Here is a 26704-nt window from a genome sequence, read left to right on the forward strand (position 1 = left end):
CTCTGTGGAGGTGGACTCACTCACTTTCCACTTCAGATCCTTTTATATTGTTTGGATTTTTCTTTTTACTATGTGCATTGCTGTTTGAAAAAAAATAGTCTATGAAAAGTGACAAAATGCCATCTGTGCCTTAATACCACAGACTTCCCTCCTTTTCTCTATGTAGCACTGCCCTGAAATGTACTTCCATACTCCATGTCCCCTAGAGGAGACTGGAACCCAGCTACTGGACGGACCCTAGGGACATATTCTTGGGACCGTGATGGGCATGCTTGGGAGAGGGCACCTCCAACCTGTGCTGGTCTTGCCTCTCATTCTCTGCATCATGCTTGCTCTCTCACCCATCTAGCGCTTGGGTATCTGCTCCCTGCTGCCAGGCAGCAATGCCCACTCTGCTGATCTACTGCTCCAGCTCTGGCAGGGATGCCCGCTGGATCACTGCCATCCCAGGCCGACGTTCAGCACTTTTGGTGCCTAATTAAGCACCAATTCACAGGCTTCCTCCGCACCAGGCCCATGGTCTGGGCAGCTAAATGGGCCAGGCAGCGGACTGCTTTCCTGCCCGAGGGCCACCCTCTCTATGGGTCACAGCCTTCTCTATTGTCATAATTGAATCTGAGCCATTCACTACCATCTGCAGACCAGAGTTTTCCCCTTCCTGCAGCCATATTCAACTGCCTGGGTGTCCTTCCCCTGGGCTGTTCACCTCCCTTGCCAACAGCCAGCCAGGGCACTGTGCCACTCTTGCAGGCTGGCAGAGCTGGAAGCCCCCTGGAAGAGCTGTTCAGCCAGTAAGAGTCAAAGGACAGGCCTTCTCTGCACCACATTGTCCCCTCTCTGTGATACCCAGGCCCAATAACTGCCTCAGACCAGCAAGAATCAATAGGGTGGCCTCTATTCCAATCCAACTGATGTTCTTATAAGCGGGGGCGGGGTGGGGGTGGATTTGGAGATAAACAAGCAGACACAGAAAATGATGGAGATGCTCCTCCACAAAAGGAAGGCTTGGAACAGATTCTAACCTCAGAGCTCTCAGAAGGACTTCCAGCCTCCAGATTTGTGAGACAATAACTTACTGTTGTCAATTGAGGCCACCTGGCCTGTGATCCTACAGCAGCGCTGGAAGACTGATACACTAACTCTGTATGACGCGGATTTCCCAAGTCATGGCCCAGCAAGGGGCATTCATTGCTGTCTGAACAAGAGGCAACCAAGCTCATTTCAGATGACCCTTATTTGTGGGAATGCTTTTCCCAGGGTCCAGATGACACCTGACTCATTGTAGATCCCTTCTCAGCCCTAGTTCTACACCTGGAGCCTTGCAGGCCAAATCTGTGAGCCCCTCAAGGGCAAAAGCCCTGTTTCTTTGGTTTTTGTGTTCCCTCAACACAGGCCTGGGGCGTTCTAGCTTATAGCAAATAAGTATTTGCTAACTGAAGAAAGATTGCTCTCATGCTCTTCGGAGATTTCTCTCCCAAAACTTTCAACTTTTGAATTTCTCTGCCATTGTGGTCCCTCTCCAGCCTGGAACCCCAAATTTCTCCAAGTGGGACCCAACCAAGGTCATTGCTGACCTCAACTCTCAAACTGATATACATACATCGCTGTGATCTAAGATCATCTTATCCCTTTGAGCAACCAACCACACTCCTATTGCTGGTTGGCAATGTTCATTGCACCTATACAATTATTTAGAACCTAAGTACAGAATTTTGCATTTGTCTGTATTATATTTAACCCTTTTAAATTGGCTTCTTATTTCATCCCATCAAAGGTAGTTTGGATTCAACTCAAATATTAGGAATCCCCCCAAAGTCATGTCTTCTATGAACTGGCTAAGAAAACAATTGATGCCTTTGTTTAAGTCATTGGTAAAAATGAGGACAGCTGGTAGTATAGGAGGCTGGTGTTGTGTTCTGAGAGATCCGCATGAAGTCAACTTTTAATTAGTGTCTTTTGGGTGTCCATGGTCAACAGTGGTCAGTCTGTCAAGGACATGAGAAGAGGGATGGCAGTGGAAGAGAAGACCCAACTGAAACCCATACACATAGGTTTTAGTCCCTCTCCTCCTCATCTGAGTGAGCTGGAGCACTTCACTTAACATCCCTGAGCCTGTTTCCTTATGAGTAAAATGGGGATGAAAACAGTATCTATTTTACAAGTTTTCTCTGAGACTTAACATTTGTTCCCTTTTACCTGCTGAAATATCACTGTTCTCCATGCTGCTCAAGAAATACTTTATCAAAGTATCCGACCTAAACCAAGATATGAAATGACTACACTGACTCCAGATCTACCTGTCTCCTACCCTTCCCAGAAGAGCAGACCAGGACAGTGTGCTCTGCTGTTTGCCCCATGAGCACACCTGCTCTTGATGTTTGCTTCTTCATCTTCAGGTGTTCATAAGCCACTACACTGATAACCGTTTTGAGACTATGGCTTGGGGTTGATAACAAGCTCACTAGAGTCCATCTTTTCCCCACTTTTAGAAAATTGGGCAAGAATGGCCTGCTCCAGATTGTCCTTCTCCAATTTTGTATGATTTGGGGAAGATCAGGGCCAGCTGCTCTGTGGTCTAAGTGCATGATATCTCCTGGGATGTTAATAGGTCTTGGTTTTGTTGAGTGTAGAGGTTCTCAAACTTGTGCTGTGCATCAGAATCAACTGTAGGGTTTGCTAAAATGCAGATTTCTGGTCCCCAGACATATAGTTTCTGATTCAGTAAGTGTAGGGTGGGCCTGAGAATTTGCCTTTCTAACAAGTACCCAGGTGATGCTAATGTCGCTGGTCCAGGGACCATGTTGAGAACCACTGGTTTAGGACAATGAAGCAGGACTGTAAATAATGACATCAAAGGCTTCATTATGCTATTCAGATAAAAGATAGCTCTCCTTTGCTGAGAATACAGGTGTAGAAGACAAACCAAGGTCCAGTTCCTATCTGTCTTTTGTAGCTTTTACAGTGCCTGCCCTTAACTTTTTGGTTCTTCTTACTTGAAACCAAAATGCCCTGTTTTTCTTTTTCTTTTTAGGGGGGAGGGGTAGATAGAGAGGGATAGAGAGAAGACTCTTAGGCAAGCTCCATACCCAGCTCCAAGCCTGATTCAGGGCTTAATCTCACCACCCTGAGATCATGACCTAAGCTGAAATCACAAATCAGAGGCTCCACTGACTGAGCTACCCAGGTGCCCCCTTTCTGTTTTTCTTAATATTTTCATAAGCTCACACTCTGACTTTGGCCTTCCTGACATTATTCTTCTAGGGTCCCTGTCTTTATTTGCTGGTTATTGTCACAGGGGCAAATGGGTAGTGATCAGGAGCAAGGGAGGAGTCCTGAATCTGTCTCTTACCAGCCATGTGGCCTTGTACAAGTTACTTCCACCTGAGACTCAATTTGTCGTCTTTAAAATAGGATATTGGTACTAGTTCTCTCATTACATGTCATAATGCTTAGCATGGTATCTGGTACAGTAATGTTAGGGATTTTTTTCTTGTGCCCCTCATTTATTCTCCTACATGTCCTTCATCAATCTGAGTTCACTTGGGGACCCCCTGGCCAGTCACCAGATGCTCTCTCAGTATCAGGCACTGTGTAGGGGACAGGAATGCAGCACAAAGTGGCATTATCCTGGCCTTAAGGCACTTATTACTCAAATAACTAACAATAAGAAGTAGGCTAATAACCACAAATGTGTAGTAGGAGATTGTTTAACCAGGGGAACTAAAACCATGGTCATTTGGTTTCTTCACATGAAGCCTGGCTTTACCATGTGCCAGGTTTTAGTGTTAGATGGGCTTAATATGAACAGCATTGGGTTCTAAAGTGATTTGTATAAATGATCTCATTTGGTCTTTGTGACAAGCCTATTTGCTGTTACTAGAGCATCTCACAGTTTTTTTCCCCATGAATGGATGGACTGGGGACACTAAATCAGCCCTAGGAGCACAATGACTTGTATATGGACATGTCTGGACATTTCAAGCCACCCAGCTGCATTCAGAGTGTGTGGATGCACAGCTGCTATCTGAGGATGGCTGCTTTTCTTCTGAATGGCTTAGATGTGAAAGAGCAATCAAGCAAATGAGGGAGGCAAAGGCCAAGGTGAGGTCAAGGGGCAAACAAAACTGAGAACCTCAACGGGAGTTTCCACAGGGCTCTATCAAGCCTCAAGCCTCAGCTGCCAGCGGGTGTTTGGTGAGACTCTGAGGCATTCTGACCTTTCAGCTTGTTCTGTCTGTTGGAAAAGCTGTCCCAGACTCAGAAGAACTGCCATGTACACAGAGAGTCTTCATACACTGCTATCCAATGTGGTCTCCTAACTCCAATTCTCAGGTGTGACAGTACTCAGACCACTGAACTCCCTGAGGCCCCTAATCTAGAACTGGCTAGGTATGAATTTGCTGCATCTGATGCCCTGGCTAGAGTAAAGGGCTGTGCTTCAGTTCCTGGATGTGTTCCTCACTGGCTGGGTGTCCTCCTACAAATCACCCCACTTATCTGGGCGTCAGCTTTCTCTTTTGCAGAACAAAGACACTTGGATGCCTCAAAGGTGACTCCCACTTGCATTCTCGCCAGCAGACACAAGGTTCCAATTTCTTCACATCCTCACCAACACTTGTTACTTCCTCCCTTTTTTTTTTTTCCTCCTCCCTTTTTTGATAGCAGCCATCCCAGTGGGTGGAAAGTGGTAACTCATTGTGGTTTTGATTTACACTTTCCAAATGATGAGTGATGTTGAGCATTTTTTCATGTGCTTATTGGCCATCTGTATATCTTCTCTGTAGAAAAGTCTATTCAAGTCATTTGCCCATTTAAAAATTGGGTTGTTTAATTTATTTGTGGTGTTGTTGAGATCTAGGAGTTCCACGTATACTCTGGGTATTAATCCCTTATCAGATACATGATTTGCAAATATTTCCCCCTGTTCTACAGGTGGGTTTTTTCCACTCTTATAATATATTGACTTTTTGGTTCATGAAAGGTTGAATTTTGATGAAGTCCCTTTTATCTCTTTTTTCTTTTGTTTCCTGTGTTCTGGTGTGATACTTAAGAAGCCACTGCTAAACCTAATGTCATAAAAATTTTCTGCCACATTTTCCTCTAACAGTACATTTCTTCTGATTGAATTGTACACGTAAAAGTGGTTAAAATGGGCTACTACCAAATAACAAGTGTTGGCAAAGATGTGGAGATGGAATAACAAGTGTCAGTGAAAATGTAGAGAAACTAAAACCTTGTGCACTGCTGGTGGATTGTAAAATGGTGCAGCCACTATGGAAAGTGGGATGGAGATTCTTTAAAAAAATAAAAAATAGGACTACCATACGATGCAGCCATTGAAAGCAGAGTCTCAAAGAGATAATCTGCACACCCATGTTGACAATAGCACTCTTCACAATAGTCAACAAGGTGAAAGCCACCCAAATGTCTACCGATGGATGGATGGACAGACAAAATCTGGCGTATACATACAACAGAGTATTATTCAGTCCTCAAAAGAAAGGCCATTCTGACACATGCTACAGCATGGATAAACCTTGAGGATGTTATGTTAAGTGGAATCAGTCACAAAAAGGCAAAAGCAGTATGCATCTACTTGTATGAGGTAGATATGAGGTATCTAAAATAGCCAAGTTCATGGAAACCGAAGTAGAAAGGTTACAGTATCAGGAGCTAGAGGGAGGGAAGGGGGACTTGTTTAATGGGTATAGAGTTTCAGACTTGCACGGTAAAAAAGTTCTGGAGATTTGTTTCACAACAATGTGAATATACTTAACACTACTGAGCTGCACAGTTAACAATGGTTAAAATAGTAAAGTTTAGGTTGTGTATATATTTTGCCACAATGAAAATGTTTATCACCCCAATCTCATAAATAGGGGGTTTACTGAACAATAGATTTTTAAATATGGAAACAAGATTATCCTGTTCCATATTTGAATGTTGAGGTGAACAAGTCTTGACAGATGTTTTTGACTTAATCCACCATTCTACTACAGAATCTTTGATCAAACTGAGCCTAAATATATATGCTCCTCCCTGTGGTTTCACTCTCTGGTCCTATTTCTACCGCTTAAATCCATAGGACAAATCTAATCTCTTGGTGGGTGGGTGGTGGCAGCTGCCATGGTGGCAGTAGGTACGATCGACTGACTGTGTGTCTCCCTTGGCCAGCACAGGACACACATTTGGATGTAGGCAGCGTTCCACAGTGATGACACAGAAAGCAGGGCTCAGGGAAACAAGGGACCTATTCAACCACATGAGTCATGGAAGTAGGATTTGAACCCAGTTGTCCCTAACTGCAGAGCCCATGATTCTCATGCTAGACCAGACTGCCCCGGCCAGGTTTTTTCTCAGCTATCTTTTCTACGAACCCTTGGTCTTTTCTCTTGTGTCTTTGTTCTGCATACCCCCCAGCCCCCAGCCCATTCCTCCTTTGGCAGCAAACACAGGTAGGTTCCCACCAAGTCCAGGCAAGCCCTCACTCTTACTACAGATGCTGCCCACCTTTCCTGTAATGCCCTACTGGACCCCACATCCTACAGAGGGAGAGGGCTATTGGCAGAAATCCATTCTAAGGCCCCTGAAGCCTTCTTCCTCACCACCTTCTCCCCTTGCTAAAAGAAGAAGCCTGCCCTGTTCTCTCTCCTGCAGTATTTCCTCCCGGGAGTTCCTGCAAGGGAAGATGGTACCATCTCAGGATTAACAGCCTGTTTGTTTAAAGGACTTATTACTGGTGCTTAATGCTATTTTGACAGATGAAAGTGAGTCAATTATAGCTGGAAATAGCTCTGGCTGCATAAGTTTCTTCTAGGGAGTAGCCCATTCCCTGTCCAAGGGACTGTTTCTCTTTACCATGGGCTAGCCCTTCTCCTTCTCTCATCTCCTCTCACCCCCAAACCATGTAAAGACTTTCCTCCTCTGGAAAAAGACAACATTTAAGGCACAGAGCCTAAATCTGTGAGATGGGGGCTGCTGTGGCAGACCCACGCTGTGACAGGGATGAAGTGGATGCTCAAGGAAGATCTAACAGGTCAACCTCCAGAATAAGGATGTGGTTCCAGTGAACCTTGTGTCCATCAGGTATCACTCTGCTCCATCAGCCACAAGTATGTCCACCTCTTTCTGAATGTTTCTCTTGGCTTTTCTTGGAGGCAATGGGTTTCTGTGCTGGCAACTCAACCTAATGAGACCAGTCAGTGCTGGTCGCAGGCTTGGGTGCTTCAGGGGTCACCTTTGTGAGACAGCAAGAGCCCTTTGTGAGTTGGTCAGAGAGCTTCCCTGGGTCACACTGAGTTATGCTCAGGCTCCAGTAAAGAGCAAAAGAGCATTTTAATGTCAGTGGGGATCTGTACAATGAGCTTACTTGTCCCCCTAGAGCAGGTCAGTAAACTGCCATTTGGTTGGATGGGCAGATGGATGCAGAGCCTGATCCCAAGCTGTAAGGTCAGGCATGTGGAGGGGTGTCTTTGTAATAGGTATCTTGAAATTAGAGCAAACTTAATACCCCAAAACATTCATGGGCTTCTCCCAGACTCTCCTCTCACAGAAAATGGCACTACTGTCCACCCATGTGCTCAAACTTTAATCCTAACAGCCATCCTGGATGTTTCTCTTTCTCTCACTCCTTAAGGTCCTTAAATAGAACCCATCAGTAAATCCTGCTGCCTCTACTCCAAAATTTTCAGCTGATCTGAGCTACCTGTTGCCTATCCTCCACCACTATCCCAGTCTTAGCCACAGTCAGTTGTGACCCAGACTAATGCAAGAGCTTCCAGCACACATTCCTCCTTCCATCCTTGCCCCTCCTGGTTTATTCCCCACACAGCAGTCATGGGACCATCGTTCTCAACACAGCTCTCTGGGCAGATGAAACTCATCTGCCAGCCCTCCTCCTTTCTCCAGGAAGGGAGGCTCAGAAAGGCCAGGGGGCTTGCTGAGGTCATACAACGAGTGAGTGGTAAGCTGAGATGGAAGTGCATCTGGGAAAGGAACATGGCCCACCAAGCCCCTCCCAGACTTGGTGATGGCCCCGCTGGCTTTGGAGAGGCGGCTCACCCGCGGACGGCGTGCAGCAGGCGCAGAGAGGGGTATGCAGTACGCACGTTGACGTGGTGCTTCAAGATGAGCTCGTTGACCCACTCAACACGCTCCTTGCCACCCCTGGCCATGAAGGCGGGAATCCACAGGATGCTGCCATTGAGACTGCGCAGCCGCTGTAGCAGCTTCTCCCGCCAGGTGGCGTTGACCAAGTCCTCAAAGGCCCGTTGGATGACAGAGGGGTTCATGGTCACCAGGTCGGTCTTGAGCCCCACATCCCGGCCATACTCCTGCACGGGTGCCAGGTTGCACCTGTCAGAGAGAAAGGTGTCACAGTCCCTTTGGGAAACACAAGATGTTGCTGCTTATAGTTCATTTTATCCAACTTTTGCCTCCTCTCCCCTCCTCCTCATCCCCAAAGACCCAAGGGCATCTTCCAGCACCATCCCCCCCACCCCACCCCCAATCATCCCTGCTTCTTCTTCTGTGACCCATATGTTTACTAGGCTCTTACCACACACATAGAGCTGTGCAGGTCTCTGGGCTATACAATACCTGCCTTCTGCAGTTCCAGATCTAGTAGAGGACAAAGGAAGCTGGTAAGTCAGCCTCAGCCCACAAGACAATCATGCTACAGGCAGGTGTGACCTGGCCACGTTAGGTAACAGTGAGGGCTCTGAAGGCACACTCCCAGGTTCAGAATTCAGCTCTGCTACTTTCTACCTGTGTGATTCTGCACAACTTGCTTAACCTCTTTGTGCTTCCCTACCACAAAGGAATATGCACAACAGTTTGTTTAGCTATGATAAAGATCACAACACCCCCTCCCAGGGATTCAAGGAGTCGCCACATAGCCAGTACTTAGAACACTGCTCCACCACACTAAGATCTCAATAAACGTGAAGTAGTGTTATATTACTACAGAAAGGAGGAACATTAGGTGGTATTCTTGGAGGCGGTGACCACTGAGGAAAATCTAGGATGGATGAGCATTAATCCCTTTGTGGATGGGGCAATTAGAAGAGTGTTTCTCCAGCTTGCCAGAGCAGAAGAATCACCTCAGGCAGTAAAAATACAGATTTGCCAGGTCTCTTACCTGGGGATCCAGATTCAGCCAGTGAGCCTAGGAACTGATACTTATTTTTACAAGGTCTTCAGGTAACTCTTATGACCAAGCAGTTTAAGAAACATCATGCTATGGCATTGCAGGCACAAGAAGTGTATTTAAGGTCATAGAGGTGTGAAACAGTGTCGGTATTTAGGGGGAGGCAAGTGATTTGCTCTGCTTGGGGCATATTGTGTGGAGGAGATGAAGTGGAGAGGCAAGCAGAGCCTGTATGTCAGGGATGCAGTTCCAAGGGCAAAAGGGAGCCACAGAAGATTCTTGAGCAAGAGAGTAACATGACAAACTTGCATTTTAGGCAGCAGATAGACAACAATAAGATGAAGTTGTAGTAGGTATTGGATTGGATGGAATTAGGTCTGGGAGGACAAACTAAAAAGGCCATGACAATCTCTTGTTGAACTAGCCAGGGACCCTGGGTGGGAAACCTCTGATATCTCACCAGAGGCCTGCTTTGTGGGGGACCTTCCCACCTTCATGGGTCCAGCTTGGGTGTGCACACTGGAGCTTCTTGTCCATGCTGCAAGCTGATGGGACTGAGGTGGCCATGGAGTGCTGCTGAGGAGGGCTGGCTGCTGCCTGCATGGAGGATTTGATGGTGGAAAAGCCCTTTGACCAGTGGAATCAAGTCTGAGAAGCTAGAATAAGTGTTTACAGAATGGAGGCTGGAGACATGAAGACCAGGGCCATGGGTCATTGCCAAATGATGTGATCCACAGAGTTACCACTTAGCCTCCTTTCAAGCCAGGACTTTCTTCCTTCAACATTTGGGGAGAAAAGGTAAGACAATCAGAAAGAAAACTAACATCCTTGAGCTCCTGGTGTGTGCTAGCCCCTGGTCCTTTAACTAAGCTCATTTTATTCTGACTCAGTATTTTATTCTGAATCAGTATTCTGACTCCATTGCCTTACAGATGAGGAAGCCAAGGCCAGAATGTGCAACGTAACTTGCTGGAGTCCCAGAGCTAGTAGGAGGGCATCCAGGATTGTTTCTGATGTGTCTGACTCAAAAGCCTGTTTGGTGCTCAGACTAGACTCCCTAAAATAGCCACTGTCCCCATTCTCACCCTGGCCTTGCTATCTCTGACTGTGGCTACACATTGCAAGGGGGTGGAACTGCTTTGGGACAGCTTTAGGGGCCCCTGCCTCAGACCTCAGAAAAACGAGGAGTCATTTTCATGTCCACCAGTTTGAGACAATTATTCCTACTGTCCTGAAGCTTGGCTGAGCCAGGCTTCCAAGACATTCCCAAGAGCCTGGGACCTCTTCTGGGCCAACTTCCAAGTCCTAAGGGCAGAGTGAGATGGATTCAATGCAGTTCAGATCTACCAAATCTATCATGGGCCAGTGAGGGCTGTGGGAGAGGCAAAGAAGGAAGTGATGTGGAGCCTGCCCCCAGTAGGCTTCCAGGTTGGTCAGGGGAAAGGAAATGGGGAAGTGCATACCCAGCTACAATATTGGTCAGTTGGGGTGTCATCCAAGTGCAGTGCTGGAGACTCTGGGGGAACCCTGGGGCTGTAAGCAATGTGAGGCAGGCTCCCAACCTCACTCAACATGGGACCCGACTCATGGCAGGTGTTCTAGGCAGGTGTTTTGTGAGGGCCAGGTTATTCCCATGACCATGTCCCAGGGCCACTTCTTTAGTGAGGATGATGGGGACAGCTCTGCCCTGACGTGCCCCTCACTCACAAGGCAATTTTCTTCAAGCAGATGGCTGGGGGGAATCAGGATGGGAGTAAGCTTGATCTAACAGTAGGCCAGGCCTCCTGAAGCAAATTCTGGGTGGACTGTGGGTGGGCTGCACTGCTTTTATGGGCATGGCTCTGGGCTGGAAAGGAGTCTGTCCCTTCCAGAAGCAGGCATGTCCACAGGTATAGGGTGAGGAGTAATCTGCTGGGGAAGGAGGCAGCTCATGTTTGGCTCTGACCCATATTGCCTGGGCCCACAGCATGAGCCCAGCTGCCCCAGCCTGCCATGGACCTATGGCTCTCTGCACCTCAGTTTCCTCACTGCAAAAGCCAGGGCAAAATAGAACATTCCTGTCAGGGTTGTTGTGAGAATTATATAAGTTAATGAACATGAAGTGTGTAGAATTGCACCTGGTACATGCTAAGTGCCTAATGAACATGACGATGATGGTGGAGATTTGTCTGTGAAGAGGCATTGGTTCATTAGGTGAGTGAGTGTGTGTGTGTGTGTGTGTGTGTGTGAGAGTGTGAGCACACAATGAAGTTTTGATCCCCAAACATCTGGGAATTTATTTTGTACATATATGATCCCGAGTGAGGCAGTCTCCTCAAGCTGCCCCTGAAGGCTCACGGGGACCCTGCGGGGACCAGCCTTCCTGTCCAGCCCCAATTCTCAGCAGTACTTGAGGTTGGCAACCTGTGGTCAGTCAAGCACCAGCCTCCAGGGTCCATGGATTGAGCTTCTTGCTTCTATACTTTTCCTCACGCTGCTTCTCCTGCTCACCTTTTTCACTTGCCAAAGTCAACCAAGAGGAATTATGCTTCTTCCAGAAGCCTGCCCTGAACTCTTCCAGGAGGCTGTTTTGCAAGCTCATTCTGTTTTGCACACAGGGCGTCTTCTCACTGTATAGTGTAAAGCGTTCTGAGAGGGGGGCAAGGTCTCAGTGTCTCCCGGGCAGAGAAGGCGCCCGATTAACGAGGAGCTAGGCAAAGTGATTGAAGACTTCAATTGACAGAGACCCAGAACATCTCATCAGGACCTCCTGGTGTCTGTTATCTCATGGAGACTGGAGCCTGAACTGGGAGCCCCTTGTCTGTGCCAGGCACAGGCTTGAACAGGTGTCCAGAGATGGATGGGAGCAGCCTGCTTTGGGGAGCTCATGGTCAGTGTGAGGCAGTTGGGGTGGAGACACAGGCTCCACTGTGCACTCTCATTCAGATAGGCAAATGCTACAGGAGAGGTAGTGTGGAGTCGTAGGGTCACCTCCTGGCACCCCACGGAAAGGCAGGGGAGGGAATGAACACTCAGTGTGCTCTACTGTGGGAGACACCATCCAGCACACTCACACATGCTGACTCAGGCAGTGGCCACAGAATTGCACCCCATTTACTCTTTGTGAGGGCTTTGGCCCATAGGATCCCCTAGGGGGAAGGCAGATGATTGCCCAAGTGGGATGAGCCCAGAGGAGTTGCCCTGGTGGGGTGGAGGAGCCAGTGCTACCACTCGGCATCGAGAAGGGTCTGTGCACAGTACAGTTTGGTAATTTTTCCCTAAAAGAGCACCAAGGTCACCTCCCCAAGACATGCAGGTGTGTGCAAGAGACAGACCTAAAGGTCAACGGACAACTTCATGGTGCTCTGGGGAGCTCTCCGTGTCTCAGGGCCCTCCTTTCTAAGCACGTGTGGACAGGTGTGGACATGACCTTTGGGAAAAGGCAAAGCAAACTGTGGCTGTGCTTATTCTCAAAGCGCAGTCCAAGCAGCAGCAGGAACGGTATTGGGAATGCAGAGTCTCAGGCCCCATCCCTGATGACTCTGCACGTGAATACACTCAGCGGACTCCTGGGCTGGTCCGAGTTTGCGAGCACGGGGCCAGAGCACAGACTATTCCTAATGGAAGGATTCCAACAGGCTGAGTCCAGCCCGCTCGTTTTACAGGTGATGATACTGAGGTCCAAGTCATGTGACAAGTGAGCAGCAGAGCCAAGACTGGACCCTAACACCACATTGCTCATCTTGCTCTGTAAGTAGCCGCTGGCTGGAATCTGCCCTTGCCTCTGGAAAATGCTAGGGCAGGGCTGGGTGGAGCATGCAAACCTCACCACTGAAGCTTGTGACAAAGTAAGAGGCATGGCTTACAGGTGTGACACCACGTCAGGAAGGCCTCCCATTCCATGTGCCTGGCACCCATACTTGTACCCTCTGCATGCAGCCTTAATACCTCCGTCACCCCACTCCACCTTTGCTCTGGCTTCCATCAGACAAGAGCAAGGAAGCCCTGCTTCCTTCCCCCCTTGCATCCCACTCCATCCCTGAGTCTCCAGACTGGGGGCTTTAAGAATGGGGGTGAGCCACTGGCTATGCCAGGTGCAAGCAGAATCCGGCAAGGTTTGGCTGCTAGGCAGCTGTGGCTCTTCCATCGCGGTGGATGCAGAAGTAAACACACCATCTAATCCCACGTCCTGAAGTTCAGGGTGTCCTGTGAGAAGGCCGATTCCCAAAGCCCCAGGACAAGGCCCTCTTTGCATCAGGACAGCCCCAGAGGAAACGTGAGATGCAGTATGCACTCCTGCCAGGGCTGGGGCACTGTTTGGTATGAAACTCGAGGCTCTGTGTGCCCTACTTCTGATGAGGGGACAGCAAGGCCTTGTTCTGAGTCTGTCTGGGTTGGGGGTCAGGTAGCAGGGCCATTGGTAACTGACTCCAAATGTGTCCCCAGGGGAATGAACAACGAGAGCTGATATTTCAGGAAGAATGATGGTCAAGTCCAAGTTTCTCTGTCCCCCCACCCCCCACTCACTTCCCAGATTTTGACTACAGGATAATAGTTACTGGCAGAGCACCACCTTCAAGAACACTTACAAGAGGTTTGTAAACTTGGACTGACAACTGGCCGGCTGAGGCTTTTTCTAGGGGTCAGCAAACTTTTCCCGTAAAGGGATAGATAATAAATGTTTTAGGATTCTGGCATTTGTTCTCTGGTTGCAATACTTCAACTCTGCCCAACTAATCTAGCTATTGAGGATATGAAAATAAATGGGCACAACCATGTTCCAATAAAACTTTATTGATAAAAACAGGCTGTGGGCCATAGTCTGCCTACCTCTGTGCCAGATTAGGGATTCTCAACCTTGGCTGTGCACCAGAAACATTTAGGCTCCCTGGGCCACATGCCAGGGCTCCAGATCCCTCAGATTGACTTGACTGATCTGGGGTGCAGTCTGGATACCTCAAGAAATTCTAATGCACAAACTTGAGAATGAGGACTAACCCAAAGCAATGTCTCTGTCTCTTGTTTCAACCTCTTGGGACAACTGGCCATGCTCAACTTAAAAACTGCCTGTGGCTTTGCACCCAGAGCCCCTGCTGAGGTTACCTTATGACAAAGCTGTGTGTGTCAATCTCCTGCCCGCAGCCACTGTTCAGCAAGACCCCGGAGTTCCCCACGATGGCACAAGTCCGGAAGTGCTTGTTCTTCAGGGGTGAGGTTCTGGGGAGGAGATCGTAGAGGTTCTGGGACACGTTCATGGTGCTGTCGCGGTCAAAGATGTAATGAATAATGTCTCCGGGCTTCAGGGTCCCCTTGAGGACAGAGATGTCCTTTTCAGCATCCAAGAACTTTAAGATTTGCTTCCTACAAAAACCAAACACACGTGAGGAAAAAGTTTCCCTGTTGCTAGCTGCCTTTTGCCAACCCAACTTTTGCTGTCCCCTGTCACCTTGTAGCGTGCTGCAGCCAGTACACAGGTGAAGCGGAGTTCAGGTGCCCTCTGAGGATGGGTTCTGGGTGGGGAGCATCAGAGATGGCCCAGAGGCAATTATAGCGGGGGCCAGTCTGGTTTTGGGGGGTTATGGCCTCTTCCTATGAAGGGCAATAACTGCCCAGGGAGATAACTCCATGAAGACATATCATGAGCTCATCATAGAAGGCCCTGTAAAGAAGGGTGATCCAGCATTCTGGTTTGCCCAGGACAGCCTGCTTTTAGCATTGAAAATCTCATGCCCCAGGGAGCCCTTCCCCATCTTGGACAAATCCAGACAGTGGTCACTGTACTGTCATTTCCCTCTCATGGGGTTCTGGGAGATCATCTGACAGGAGGTCCTGATCCAGGAATAGGAAGCCAGGATGACACCTGTCCCTCACTCCTCAGTCATCTGTTTGCTTCCACAAAGATCTTCTCTGGGCAAAGGGGTGAATGGGAGTGTGGATACTGTGAGGTGTGTCAACCCCTCTACCTTTGAGAGACTGAGAATGTGGCCTGCCGTCCCTGAACTAGTCTGTTCCGTGGAGGGTGCTGCCCTGTCTTCCACTGCTGTCTAGTTCGGGGATTGTAAAAATTGATACCTCTCTGGTCCCTCAGAGCAAGTTCCTTTGTGCTGTTTCAGAACAAAGATGAGCAAAGCATGGCTCTCTAGGCTCTAGGATGACTTTGATTGGGGTGGGGGTGGGGGGGGGGGTGGAGTTCTAGAATCATCTAGCACAGTACACAACAGGAATGAGGTGTGGTCAGAAAGAGGGTAGGTGTCTTCTTAGAATCACCTGGGGAGATTTACTCAAACCACCCAGGCCTAGCTGGGTGTTTACTGTCTGACTCTCCTAAAAGATCTTTAGAAATGACTTAAGTCATAGAGAGAAAGAAATTTGGTACCCACATTAGCCTAAACGAACTTCATTTCCTGCAACAAGCCCCTATCTAGCATAGATACAATGATGCCAGTCTTCTTTTCCACAAAACCTTCCTGCACTTTGCAAATGTGAGAATTTGCAAGATGGTTGCCCCATCGTGTAGATGGTAATACTGATGCCTGAGAGCCTGTGCGACTGGGGATGTTGACAATCTGTGGTGTGTCCCAGCAGGGTGCCCATTCAACAACCCACCCCACCCCCACCCTTCGGGAAATGATAAATCCAGAAGCGCTGGGCTCACAGCTGAGAAATCCTGACTTTGAGAATGGTTCAGGTCTCTGCATCCTTTCTCAAGCTCGCAAGTGGCTCTAAAGTGTACCCGGATTTGGGAGCACTCTGGCATAGCCAAGGGGCAGCTAGAATGCTGGGTGGGGCCCAAGGCTCTTCTTCCACTAGCCTTTCCTTATTAGTGACCTGGGATCTATAGCCATCATGCAGGAGAGGCACCCCCATGCTGAATAATTTGTATCTCTGGATGGGAAAAGAGGCATTATACTTATTCACTGCCCTTTACCAAGGATTATACAACTTGACAAACTGATACAGTGTGATAATTGCTAAGACCTCCATAATAACTTACCCCAAAGTATTTAAAAGTAAGGAGAGTCCCCAGAAACTTCATAAACACCTCTGTGAGCGAATTAATTTATAACTAATTATGAAAAATTACTATCAATTATTAAACATCATTCCAAATCACTCACAGCATCTTTTATGAAGAATAATTTTGGTGATTAATTGAAAGAAGCTGAAGGAAATTCTTTTCTCCCCCTGGGGAAAGGCACATTGTTCCTGCCAGGGTGGCTGTGTGTTTGCAGGCTTCCGTGGTCTGGTCTCTGAAAATGTGTATGTGTGAAGCGTCCACTTGTCTACCCGGTGGCAGAGGAAGGGCCATGGGGATGCAGGGAGGATTTCACTCTCAGATGGTGTGGTGGGGGGGGTCCCCCCAAATATATATCTACTTCCTAACCCTCAGAGCCTGTGCTGTGGCTTTATTTGGAAATAGCATTTTTGCAGATGTCATGAAATGAAGGATGGTCCTTCATCAAGATGGTCCTGGATTATTACCCTGGGCCCTAAAGCCAATGACAAGTGTCCTTACAAGAGGCAGGAGAGGGAAACACCCAGACATAGAGAAGACCATGTGAGATGGGGGCAGGGATTGAAGCGATGAGGCCACAGGGCCTGCAGAAGGGTTGGGGCACCGCCCGCCCCTGCGGAGGGGGCATTTGGAACTCGGGCCTCAGAGCTTCGAGAGAATATGTTTCTATTGTCCTAAGCCACTTAGGGGGCAGGGATTGCTTAAGAGCAAGCCAATCCTGGGAGACTACTGCAGGTGTTCCACTGACCAACCTAAGGGTGCTGCTGATCCAAGGGTGAGTGACGTAGGCGTGCAGCTGGTCCACCCAGGGGGCCTTAGAAAGGGCACTGGTGAGGGTGGCAGAATGATGGCAACAGGATTTAGTTCCTTCAGATGGCTTCTCAGCTCCTGGGTCCTGGGTCTCACACCTTTCTAGCCGCACTCCCCTCTCCCCACCGCCCCCCCCCCCCCACCAGCCACCATCTCACTGACCTCGCCACCCACGTTTCCTTCCTACTTTGGGTTCCAGCAGCACTGAGCACAAATAGCAGACGTCAGGCTGTGTGTGCAAGCGGGATGCAGCTTGGCATGCCTGGCAAACTCCTAATTACCTTTCAAAACCCACTGCTCCTTTCCTGGCTATCCTGCTTAATCCCCTTACAAAATGAAGTGTCCTCTCCTCAGTGTGATCTCTGGATTTCCACCTATTCATGAGATGCACCTAATGTGTGCATCACATGGCACTGTCCTGCCTCATAGCTGCATCTCCCCGCCAGCATGTCCGGCTCATGTCAGCACCCCAGGGCCCCCAGTACGATGCCAGGGTTATCCTGACCAAGCTTTCCTGGGTCAGTCGTGGCTACATGAAAGTCAAGTACTCAAACTGCTGACACTGTAATCCCTTCTTTACAGCTCTCCGTCCCTGCCAGCCAGCAGTGACTGCAGAGTTCTGAGACATCACCCTCGAAAGCTCAGGACAAGAGTGCTCTCTGGCTAAGCACACCTCTTCTCTTCATGTCAGCTCCTGGGTCGCCTCCACAGAAAGGCGGCACAGGTGCCGGGCTGGCGCAAGCAGGAAACGTCTCCTGCCAGAGAAGGACTCCTGCTTTGCATCCTCTGGGAGAAGCCACCTGTGGTCTCCACCCCCAGGCTCCTGCTGCCACAGATCCGAGGGCCTCGCTCCTTCTGGAACCAAGGACCTCAGCAGGGCCACCTCCCACGCCCCAGTCACTGCACACATGTGCTGGGCTGCTGGGCTTGTCTCAGGTTTTTATTTCCAATTGATCGCTTACAGATGACACTTGTCTCAGCGGGGGGTAAACATTTTATTTCTATCCTGACTTCTTTAGATGATGGAGAGCGGCAATTTGCTGGCTTGCGCCAAAGAAGGCCAAGGCTGTCTCTTGTCCTATAGGTAATTACCACTACCTGATCCTCAGAGAGAGCGTCTGGTTGTGCCTCCATTTGGCCGAGGCTGGCTGGATGTTGTGCTTAATGCTTTCATTACTTCTGTCAACAACAGCTGGCGACGAGGAGCCATTTATTACAACTTCAGCTCTGGAAGGGAAAAGAAAAAAAGAGAAAGAGGGTAGACATGATCTGTTAGCATGCCGATGACAAGTCTAATAGTTTTGTTTTTGCACGGGCTTGGATGTAAACTTCGGGAGAGCAAAATTGCAGTTATTACCTGAGAAGGGAAGGAAGTCTATTTATCCTCTAGAATGCACAAACTCTCTCCCTCAGGTATAAGCTGCATACAGTTTGGAGATGGGGGAGGGGGTGGTGGAGAAGGAAGGAATGTTTTTCCTCCCGACATCCCCGCCCCAGTGTCTCCTCCCAGTGAAACCTAGCTGTCACTGTTGGAATAGTAATAGATCTTCAAGTGACTTTTGCAAAAGTCCACAGTTGCATTAGCAGCTGGGTGTCATAAGATGGTCTACAAACTTATAAAGAGAAAACAAAGCTCATACCAGGGGAATGCGATGCAGCCTGCAACTTCCCCCACTTCCGCTTATCCCATCACTACCTCGTTTGTACTTTCAGATGCCACCTCACACCTTGTTTCACAGTTCTCAGTGCTATGTCTCGCTCTATCACTAGGCTGTAAGCAGGGGAGCTCCCTCATTCATTTCTTTATTCCCAGTGGTCTAACATAGCAGGTGTTTAATAAATGTTTGTTGAATTGAAATTTGAATTTTACCCTGGGGGAGCCTGGATGGATGAAGGAGCTGGTTGGCCCTGTGTGCCCGAGGCAAATCACAGTTCTGGCTGCACACCATTTCTCCACCTGACTCAGGAACACTAGGTATTCCGGGTCTGCTTGAATTCTGAGGTTTGAAATCTATGCTAGTAGGTTTCTAAGAAACTAGGTTACAATTACATCTCTAAATGCAGCGTAGTAGCCTGCCTGCCTCTGTCAGACACAGATGCATGTGGGTCACATCAGAACTTCCTTTTGTCTGTGCTGACAGCAGATTCTCCCACTTAGAGTGATAAGTGGATTTGTGATGCCAAATTTTGGAGCTCTAAAGAGTTCAAACCAAACATCTACGTCCTCAGCATTTATCTCGAAAGAGCCAAGTTAAAAAAGACGCAATCCTTTTAACAAGGTCTACAGCCAATGCTCTACTTTGCTTTTTATAGGTAGAGAAGAAATTCAGTTGGGGGTGCAAATTGTCTCTGCACATTCTCCCCGCATACCTTCATTTCTCAATATTCCTTACTCTTCTGGCTGCTATAGCTAGTCTTGGATTCAAACATATGTAACTTTTGCAGAGGACTAGAAGAGGAAACAGAGGACCCGACCTTGGAAATGTTGCTGTTTCCATGAAAGGAAGCAGAAGGTGTGCATGAAAAGATTCCACAAGCTGTGTGACTGTGGATAAATCACTTTACCTCTCTGAGCTTCAGTTTCCCCATTTATAGAAAAAGGGTATAGAAGAGGAAGATATCTAACATTCAGGTTCTGGAATTCTATAAGGACCATGATGTCTCCTGCACCTCTCACTAACTGCCCTCTCATGAAGCTCCAGGAGGAGCTGCTTGTGGCTTTAACCCTTTGGTACTGCCTCCTTCTGCACAGGCCACAGGCAGGAGCAGTGATGCTCAGGACCACAGATCCAGCTGCCACACCCCAAGAGCACAAACTTCACTGCAGCTTAAATCTGTGATAGAAAAACTTGACTGCTTGTGATGGGGCATTGTCTTCCTAAGGGGCTAGCTGATGTTCCCATTGGTAATAAGTGACCAGAACCTGGCCTCTTATGGCTTGATGTGGATTTCATCTAAAGTGAAGCTCCCTAGAAACTGGGGCACATTGGGTGATCCCAGGCTCTCTGAGGCCATAAGGTTTTGCAGAGGTTCCTATCCTGGATGCTTGCCCAGGGGATTTGCTTGGAAAACTCCAGAAGGAGTTTCTAGGCTTCTCTGGGACAGAGTGGAGGAGGTGAGGAAGGGAAAGAGGTAAACACTGGCATGACTATTGGCAAAATTCCATTTCTCTCTCCACTTCCTAGTGAAACTGTGGAGGGGACCTGGCACTGCCAACCATGGTCTTCCTGGATGTCAACCCTGGCTCTGTGGCTACTGAGGTAGGGGACTTGGTCAAATCACTTCAGGTCTCTGGCCTCTGCCTTCTTCTCTGTAAGATTGAGGGGATGGATTAGGTGACCCAGGAACCACCTCAGGTCACTGGTTTTACATGCTTTACATTGCACAAACCCAGCTGGATTGGGGAGTTGTCCTAATTCAATGAGGAAACAGGCTCAGGGGGAGAAATAATTTGCCCATGGCCCCATTTAACAAGCACAGGAAATGAATCCAGGTTTGACTGGCTCTTAAGACTCTTTCTTCCTGCTTCTCATAATCAATTTTGATTAAGACTCTTCCACCCTCAAGTTACCATGGGGCTTAGCTGTGGCAAGATCAAGGGGCAAGATCTTTTTTCTCCAAAAGGGGACTTTTTTTCCACAGTAGAGGAGAAAGAAACTTAGGCCACATGGCCTTCTCTCTCTCTCTTTTTTTTTTCCTTGCATTTAACCAGGCATAGTGTGAACTTCATTTGTAGCTTCCAGGTAGTTAAGAGGTCATTTGAGATCTAGAAGCAATGATGTCAGGGAGAGAGAGGTCACTTTCCTGAATCATGTGGGGTTAGGTATGGATATATTGAATAGGTCTGATAGGGTCAAGAAACCTAAAAAATATCTATGTAAGGGCAAATAGCAGACTCTACTCCAAATAATTTGGATTTCTCATTCCCAGACTGACCACGATAGGATATTTAGGAAGTAAAACAAGGCCTTCATTTTTAGTAGTGGTTGCTTATGTCAAATAATGTGGCATTCTTTCTTCCTTTCAATGTTCCTTGAGTTCAGGCTCATAGACTGTAGGTCAGAGCTATGGGACAGTTGTCATCAGTGGACAATGGGGACTCAGAGGTATGGCCCAACTATAGTCAGTGGCAAGTGGGGTCTGTGGCTTGCAAAGCATTTGCTCACTCCTGTGTATTGAGCTGCCCCTGGCCAATGATCATCACAGGAGAAAACACTCTTTCAGAATTTAGCTTGTGCATTCAACAATCAAGATAAATATTATTAGGTTGACTCCCTAAATATTTTTAAGAGGTTTTTGTGAAGTTCCAGAATGTTTTATTTTCCATCTTAAACTCCTAGATAAGCCACCTACCACAATGAAACTGAGAGAAACTCCTGATTCTCTTTAGAGCTTCCATTGCTCAGCAAAAACACAAGTTATGAATAAGCACATTGGTGGCTCAAGTGCTTCAAAGTATGTGGGCTCTTTTCCAGAAAGTAGCTCTTACCCATCTGAGTCTTCCATCTTTGCAGCCTCTAGACCCTGGGCCATTTCATGGTCTCTTCTATCGACAGCTCCTCCCCAAAAGTGATTAGGGAAATGCAAAGCCAAAGTGAAAGGAAACAGATCTATTTGCTAAGTAAGAAGGGCACCATCCAGCAAAGAGGAGAAGCAGATTAATAGCTGCCTTACAGCAAAAACAAATGAACACAAAATCTAATTTACAAACCTATTAGATTTGCTATGTAAGCTGTTCACAGCTGATCTGATTGTACCTCTGCCTCCAGAATCCCTGCAAGACAAAGGAAATGCATTATTTATAAACCCAGCTCTTCTTTGTAAAGCCCTCTTCAATCACCAGGAGATCCCGCAGCCGGCCTGGAGAACTATAGAGGGAGAATGAGATCTCACTCTGGCTTCTCCAGAATGGGCATCATCCTGGCCCAGACACAGACCCAAGCATTTTACAGGGAAGTAGGCCTCCCAGATCCTTCCCACCTCCCACTTGAACACTATTTTAATTCATACCAGGGTTTCCAGTTGAGACTTTCATTTGAGTCTTGAGACAAACTCCTTTGGGTTAATCTGCCCTAGTTAATCCAACAGGATAGTACCCCTCAGCATGACTCAGCATCTGCTCTAACATGACTCAGCATCTGCTCTCCATGACTCAGCAGGACTTGGCATTCACTCTAGCATGATTCAGTATCTGCCCCCAGTCTTCTCTTGCTCTCACATGTGTTAGAATGTTGTCCATCACATTCCAAACCTGAGACACCAGAAGTTCAACAGAGGCAGCAATGATTAACTCAATGTGATACCAGATGTGATAATGATTTGCCTTTTGGTGGCAGAAAAAAATAATAAGTCGTGTCACTTTGTAGGGGGGAGCAGGTGATCTGTGAATAATGGAGTCAGTCCTCTGCTTCTCACTCTGGAATATGTTTTTGGGGTAAAAGCCTTCCAAGGCCCTTTCTAGCCCCACCATCCATTCAATTCTGGAAAATTCCATTCTGAAGGGGGGCTGTAGGACCATGAAGTTTCACCCTGCTTTGTTATCACATTGGGCTGGGGGATAGATGAATCCTTTTACCCTTGGTACCTTAGTCCACCCTGTGCACTGTGTTGGTTTTTAAAAAGTGGTGAGACTAATTATTTTTATTAAATTAAATATTTTTTCCCCCACTGATTTATAGGATGTGTGGTTGAGGAGCTATTTCTTCATACTTTTCTTATTTTTTAAAGTTCCATCTTGCCTTTCAGTCAGGGTATTGGAGCACTCCAAAGAAACAATTAAATCACTGGCAAAGCTGTGTGTTTCAAGGGATTCTGTGATTTAATGAAAATTCTTTGGGGGAAGTTAACACCTATCTCTACACTGGCTGTAAGTCTGGATTTTTCTGTCTGCTTTTTAGGGTTATCATATCTGTAGTTATAACACTGTGCGTGTGTTGTGTGTATGCATGTGTGTGAAAGCATACATGTCTTTTCCTAATGGACTGAAATGTCCTTTCAGCATTATTTGGCAACAGGCAACATTCTCCTATTTCATAGCCAAATAGCCAGACAACAGGAAGTGTGCTATGTCCTGTCCAGAGTCTCTTTCCTCAGGTCTCAAATTTCCATCATTCCCGGTCTAGTTCTTGATTTCATGGATTGGCTCTTCACATCTTAAATCAATGCCTAATATTTCCTTTTTGTCCCTCCTCGTTTCTCCCTGAGATGACAGAGCTCTAGCACTTTTAACTCAGAGATCTGGGCATATCTGTCCAACTCTGGCCCTGTAACTATGTCTACTCAGATCAAACCCCAAGGGCTTTCTTGGGTGTACCACCGTCCACATGTCACTGACCTTTCACATCCCTGCACCCTGACCCCTGTCCTCAAAATCAGTACTCTTTGTGGGGAGGGAAGACCTGCAGAGCCAGATATTAAGTCAAGTGCAGTAATTAAAAGTGTGGTAATAGCTCAAGGCTAATGAAAGGTTAATGGAACAAAAAAAGATCATGCAGAAAGACTGCATATAAGAATTGATATATGGCTTTAAAAAGTCATGATCAATGAGAAATTCAATAAATGGTTTGGAGTAGTTGGTTAACAATCTAGAGATGAGGTGGAGGGGAACGAGTTGAGTGATACTTTATTCTACACAGCAAAATAAATTTCAAGTGATTTAACTAGTGTTTCCTAAACAATAGAGATTCTCATACTCCTACCACCAGTTCACCATGTTTCATTTATCACTCACACCATTACCTACTTAAGTTTTAAAATGGACTCATCTTTAAAAACTCCTTATCCTAAGCAATGCCATCTGTGAAAAATACAGATTTGATACCATGATTATATATGCATTTGAAAAGAACACAAAGTCCTTAACAAAAAAATATTTATCAGTGGAATTCCTAAAGTCATATTATCCCCAAGAATACTTGTAGTACCATCTGGGAAAGAATGAATTGAAGAGGCACATTTTTAAGGAAGGTATCCCATAAGAAATTGGTGAGAAAATGAAAGAGAATACTTATCAAATCTTTGATGAGGTATGAAGAGTGTATGTGAAAGACTTTTTAAAATTCAGAAAGGTAAACATAAATCATAAGAGAAAATATAAGACAGATTTGACTTTATAAAAATCTAAGACTCTGCTTATACAAAAAAGCAATCCTCAGTAAACTCTGTGCACAGTGTCTTTCAGGAAATTGAAGCAGGGACCAGGTGAGAGAGCACTGTCACTATGCAGCCCTCTGAATTAATGTGACCAAGCATTTGGAGAGAACCATGTGCCCAACAACAACTACTTCCCTGAGTCTTTCTCACCAGGCCAGATCCCGAATGGCACTAAGACCTGATGTGGGCACTGCAAATCCAAGGCCTTTTTCTTTCTTTTTCTCTTCTCTTCTCTTCTCTTCTCTTCTCTTCTCTTCTCTTCTCTTCTCTTCTCTTCTCTTCTCTTCTCTTCTCTTCTCTTCTCTTCTTTCTCTTCTCTTCTCTTCTCTTCTCTTCTTTCTCTTCTTTCTCTTCTCTTCTCTTCTTTCTCTTCTCTTCTCTTCTTTCTCTTCTCTTCTCTTCTCTTCTTTCTCTTCTCTTCTCTTCTCTTCTCTTCTCTTCTTTTCTTTTCTTTTCTTTTTTCTTTCTTTTTTTTTTTTTAAGATTTTATTTATTTATTCATGAGACACACAGAGAGAGGCAGAGACATAGGCAGAGGGAGAAGCAGGCTCCTGCCGGGATCCTGATGTGGGACTCAATCCCAGGACTCTGGGATCACGCCCTGAGCCAAAGGCAGACGCTTAACCACTGAGCCACCCAGGCATCCCTCTGGGGCATTTTTCATATCAGTTCTTCTTTTACCTCAGGACTTCCCAGCTTCAGCACTGTTGACATTTGGGTGGGAGATTTCTTTAATGGTGCGGTTGGGAGTAGGGTGTTCAGCAGCATCTTGGCTTCCATCACTTTATGCACCCACCGGCCAAGTTATGACAACCAAAAATGTGTCCAGACATGACCGAATATCCCCTGGGGGCAGGGGGGCAAAATTGTCTCCATTCAGAATCTCTGCTCTAATTCTTGCTTTCTGCCCATTGCCCCGGGGAACATGGATTCCTCCCCCAGCCAGCCCATCTGCATCACCTTCTCAAGCTGAACACCAAGCCAACATCTATGCCTCCCTTTCAAACCATCCCCATTTTCACTTCTCTACCATCTTTTCCTTCTTTTTCCAGAGCATTCAATGTCTTACAGCCATTTGTCACCTTCATTCTGTATTTAATTATTTCAACTATTTCATGGACTCACAAATGGAGGAACTTTAAAGAAATCTTAGGTGTCTAGTCCAAACTCCTCTTCTTAGAGTTGAAACCAGGGCCTGGAGATTTGGTCCTGGTTGCAGCTTCCCCAGCTGCTCGCCACTTTAGAATATCAGCCCCTGGAGAGCATGCATTAATCAGGTCTTTTATTTTCTGTATTCTGAAGGGCCTGCCCCTCTGAGGGTTAGCCAATTCCTAGAGACAATAAACAACTTATTTGGGAGTGTACCTTTCAAAGACAAACCAACCAATTTACAGTCCACACCCCTGCCACCTCCCTATTGGTGTCTTGCACTCTGGGCTACTATCCCCCTGCCCTAATCACCCCAGAGCCAGGTATTAGACAGCTAGGACCAGCCCCTATGTCCCAGAGCCTGCTGAAATTATTCAAACTAGCCAACCTCAGCCTGTTGGCCCTGCCTTACTCTTCCTTCCTGTGAGAACAACAATAAAGGCTCTAGCTCACAGTTTTCCCTGTCTCACTGCCTTCTGAGTGACCTGGAGCTTCTCTATGTGGCCCTGTATGGTGTGGCATGCCCCTTGGGATCTAGGAGTATAACAAATCATCTTTTTAATGGCAATTGTCTCCTGACCTGTTGGCCTGACCATACCTAAATAATAATAAAACTAATATTAAAACAGGGGGGAACTCTGTCTTGTTCACCTTCACAGCCTTGTGTAAATGGGGCTCAGTGAATCAAATCTAACTTCAAGGTTAAGTGGGACTTTTTCCCCAAATCTTCCCTTCCCAGTGTGCACACCGTGCATATTATTTACACTATACAAGACACAGTTTCACCTTTCAGATATCCATAGAACGGGGCAGACTGTCACTAAAAGAAGTAAACTGCAGATGTTCGGCTCAGCAAGAATCACATGAATTGACAAGGAGGGTTTTTTTTTTCTTCTAATTAGGTTTTGCCTTCAATGTTATTAAAATGAATTTATATTCCTTACAATGGGAGACTACTGATACCTGCTTGGTTGAGTAACATAAGAAGATTATCAGGTGAGAAGAATTTGCTAGAGATAATTCACAGTGTGCTGAAGTCATAGAAACAAAGTTGCTTAGATCATCCAAAGGAAAAAAATATATGGGAAAGCACTACGCCCACATAAAGAACTCTATAAAATGAGGAATAATACTGGTAATAACCACTGTATATTTGACCCTGCTAAATATTCTCAGCCATAGCAATGATAGAGATTCACTGCTTTAGAGCTCTACATTTTAGGACAGTGATCTCCTTTCCACCACTGACCCAATACTCCAAGTAGATTGTACTTGGTAAACTAATAAGACAATACAGAAAAATATTATGTTATTAAAAAAAAACATGCACAATTAGTTCTGTTTTTGATGCAAAGCAGTTAGCAAACCTGAGAACTGCATTTCTATGTTGACTTTTCACCCAAGCCCAGTTGTTTATGGGTAAGGTAACATCCAGTGGGTTGGAGTCTTGT

General features: G+C 46.7%; 1 protein-coding gene and 1 long non-coding RNA gene across 2 annotated transcripts in view; one reads left to right on the plus strand and one right to left on the minus strand.

The window, feature by feature from the left end:
* The window catches only part of ST8SIA2 (ST8 alpha-N-acetyl-neuraminide alpha-2,8-sialyltransferase 2), a 66193-nt gene that overhangs the window by 11444 nt on the left and 28045 nt on the right, over positions 1 to 26704 (minus strand). The window contains exons 2-5 of the mRNA XM_072798727.1: positions 21664 to 21726; positions 18051 to 18179; positions 14231 to 14488; positions 8062 to 8355 (exon numbers count right to left, since the gene is read on the minus strand). Coding sequence (XP_072654828.1) covers positions 8062 to 8355; positions 14231 to 14488; positions 18051 to 18179; positions 21664 to 21726 — 744 coding nt within the window. The remainder of the gene's footprint in view (positions 1 to 8061; positions 8356 to 14230; positions 14489 to 18050; positions 18180 to 21663; positions 21727 to 26704) is intronic.
* LOC140617384 (uncharacterized) lies at positions 7327 to 19027 on the plus strand. Its single transcript, XR_012017629.1, has 3 exons — positions 7327 to 9946; positions 12793 to 12877; positions 17535 to 19027. It is a non-coding gene; the product is annotated as an uncharacterized lncRNA (long non-coding RNA).

The sequence above is a fragment of the Canis lupus genome, chromosome 2 (assembly GCF_048164855.1).
Source record: "Canis lupus baileyi chromosome 2, mCanLup2.hap1, whole genome shotgun sequence".
In the NCBI taxonomy this organism is placed as follows: Eukaryota; Metazoa; Chordata; class Mammalia; order Carnivora; family Canidae; genus Canis; species Canis lupus.